Source organism: Nannospalax galili, unplaced genomic scaffold (genome assembly GCF_000622305.1).
Source record: "Nannospalax galili isolate Female #2095 unplaced genomic scaffold, S.galili_v1.0 scaffold33, whole genome shotgun sequence".
NCBI lineage: Eukaryota > Metazoa > Chordata > Mammalia > Rodentia > Spalacidae > Nannospalax > Nannospalax galili.
In genome coordinates, this window is record NW_008335436.1 from 1,647,146 (window position 1) to 1,647,621 (window position 476).

The 476-nt window shown below is 68.7% G+C and overlaps 1 protein-coding gene across 3 annotated transcripts in view; it reads left to right on the forward strand.

Annotated features, from left to right (window-relative positions):
* Positions 1–262: 262 nt before the first annotated feature.
* Positions 263–476, forward strand: part of Phc3 (polyhomeotic homolog 3) — a 79,922-nt gene continuing 79,708 nt past the window's right edge. For 2 of the 3 annotated variants that reach the window (XM_017797398.2, XM_008830117.3), the window contains exon 1: positions 263–312. In XM_017797398.2, the coding sequence (XP_017652887.1) occupies positions 299–312 (14 nt within the window). In that variant the 5' untranslated portion in view covers positions 263–298. Of the gene's footprint in view, positions 439–476 lie in introns of all 3 variants that reach the window. The other variant, XM_029562069.1, reaches the window with a different exon arrangement.

A 476-nucleotide genomic window follows, 5' to 3' on the forward strand; every position in this document is an offset into this window, starting at 1 on the left:
CCAGGACTCCGTGACCACTACAAGGGCTCTATCTACTGAGCTACAGCCCCAGCCCTAAGCGGAACTTGCTTAAGACGAAGATTCTAGGCTATAGAAATCCAGGGCATCTAGGGAGGGCCACAGAGACCCAGTAGGTGAACCCGGTCAGCTTCCCAGAGAGAGCCCGCGAAGGGGGGGGGGGGGGGGGGGGGGTGGGGGAGCCGGCGGCACTCAGGGGCCCGGGGCAGCGCCGACCCCGCCCCTCCGCTCCCCGCCGGGGGGCGCATGCGCAGCCCGCGTTAGTGATGGAGGAGAGAAGATGGCGGAAGCGGAGTGAGTGACTTGCTGGTGACTAATGTCGTAACCGGGGGGCAAGTGGGGGCCGCGACGCGTCCCCCAGAGGGAGCGATCAGGGCTCCAGGGCGGGCGGTGCAGGGCTGAGGAGAGCCGCGGACCATGGTGAGGTGGGGGAGCGTGGCCAGGGGTGGGGGGCGGGG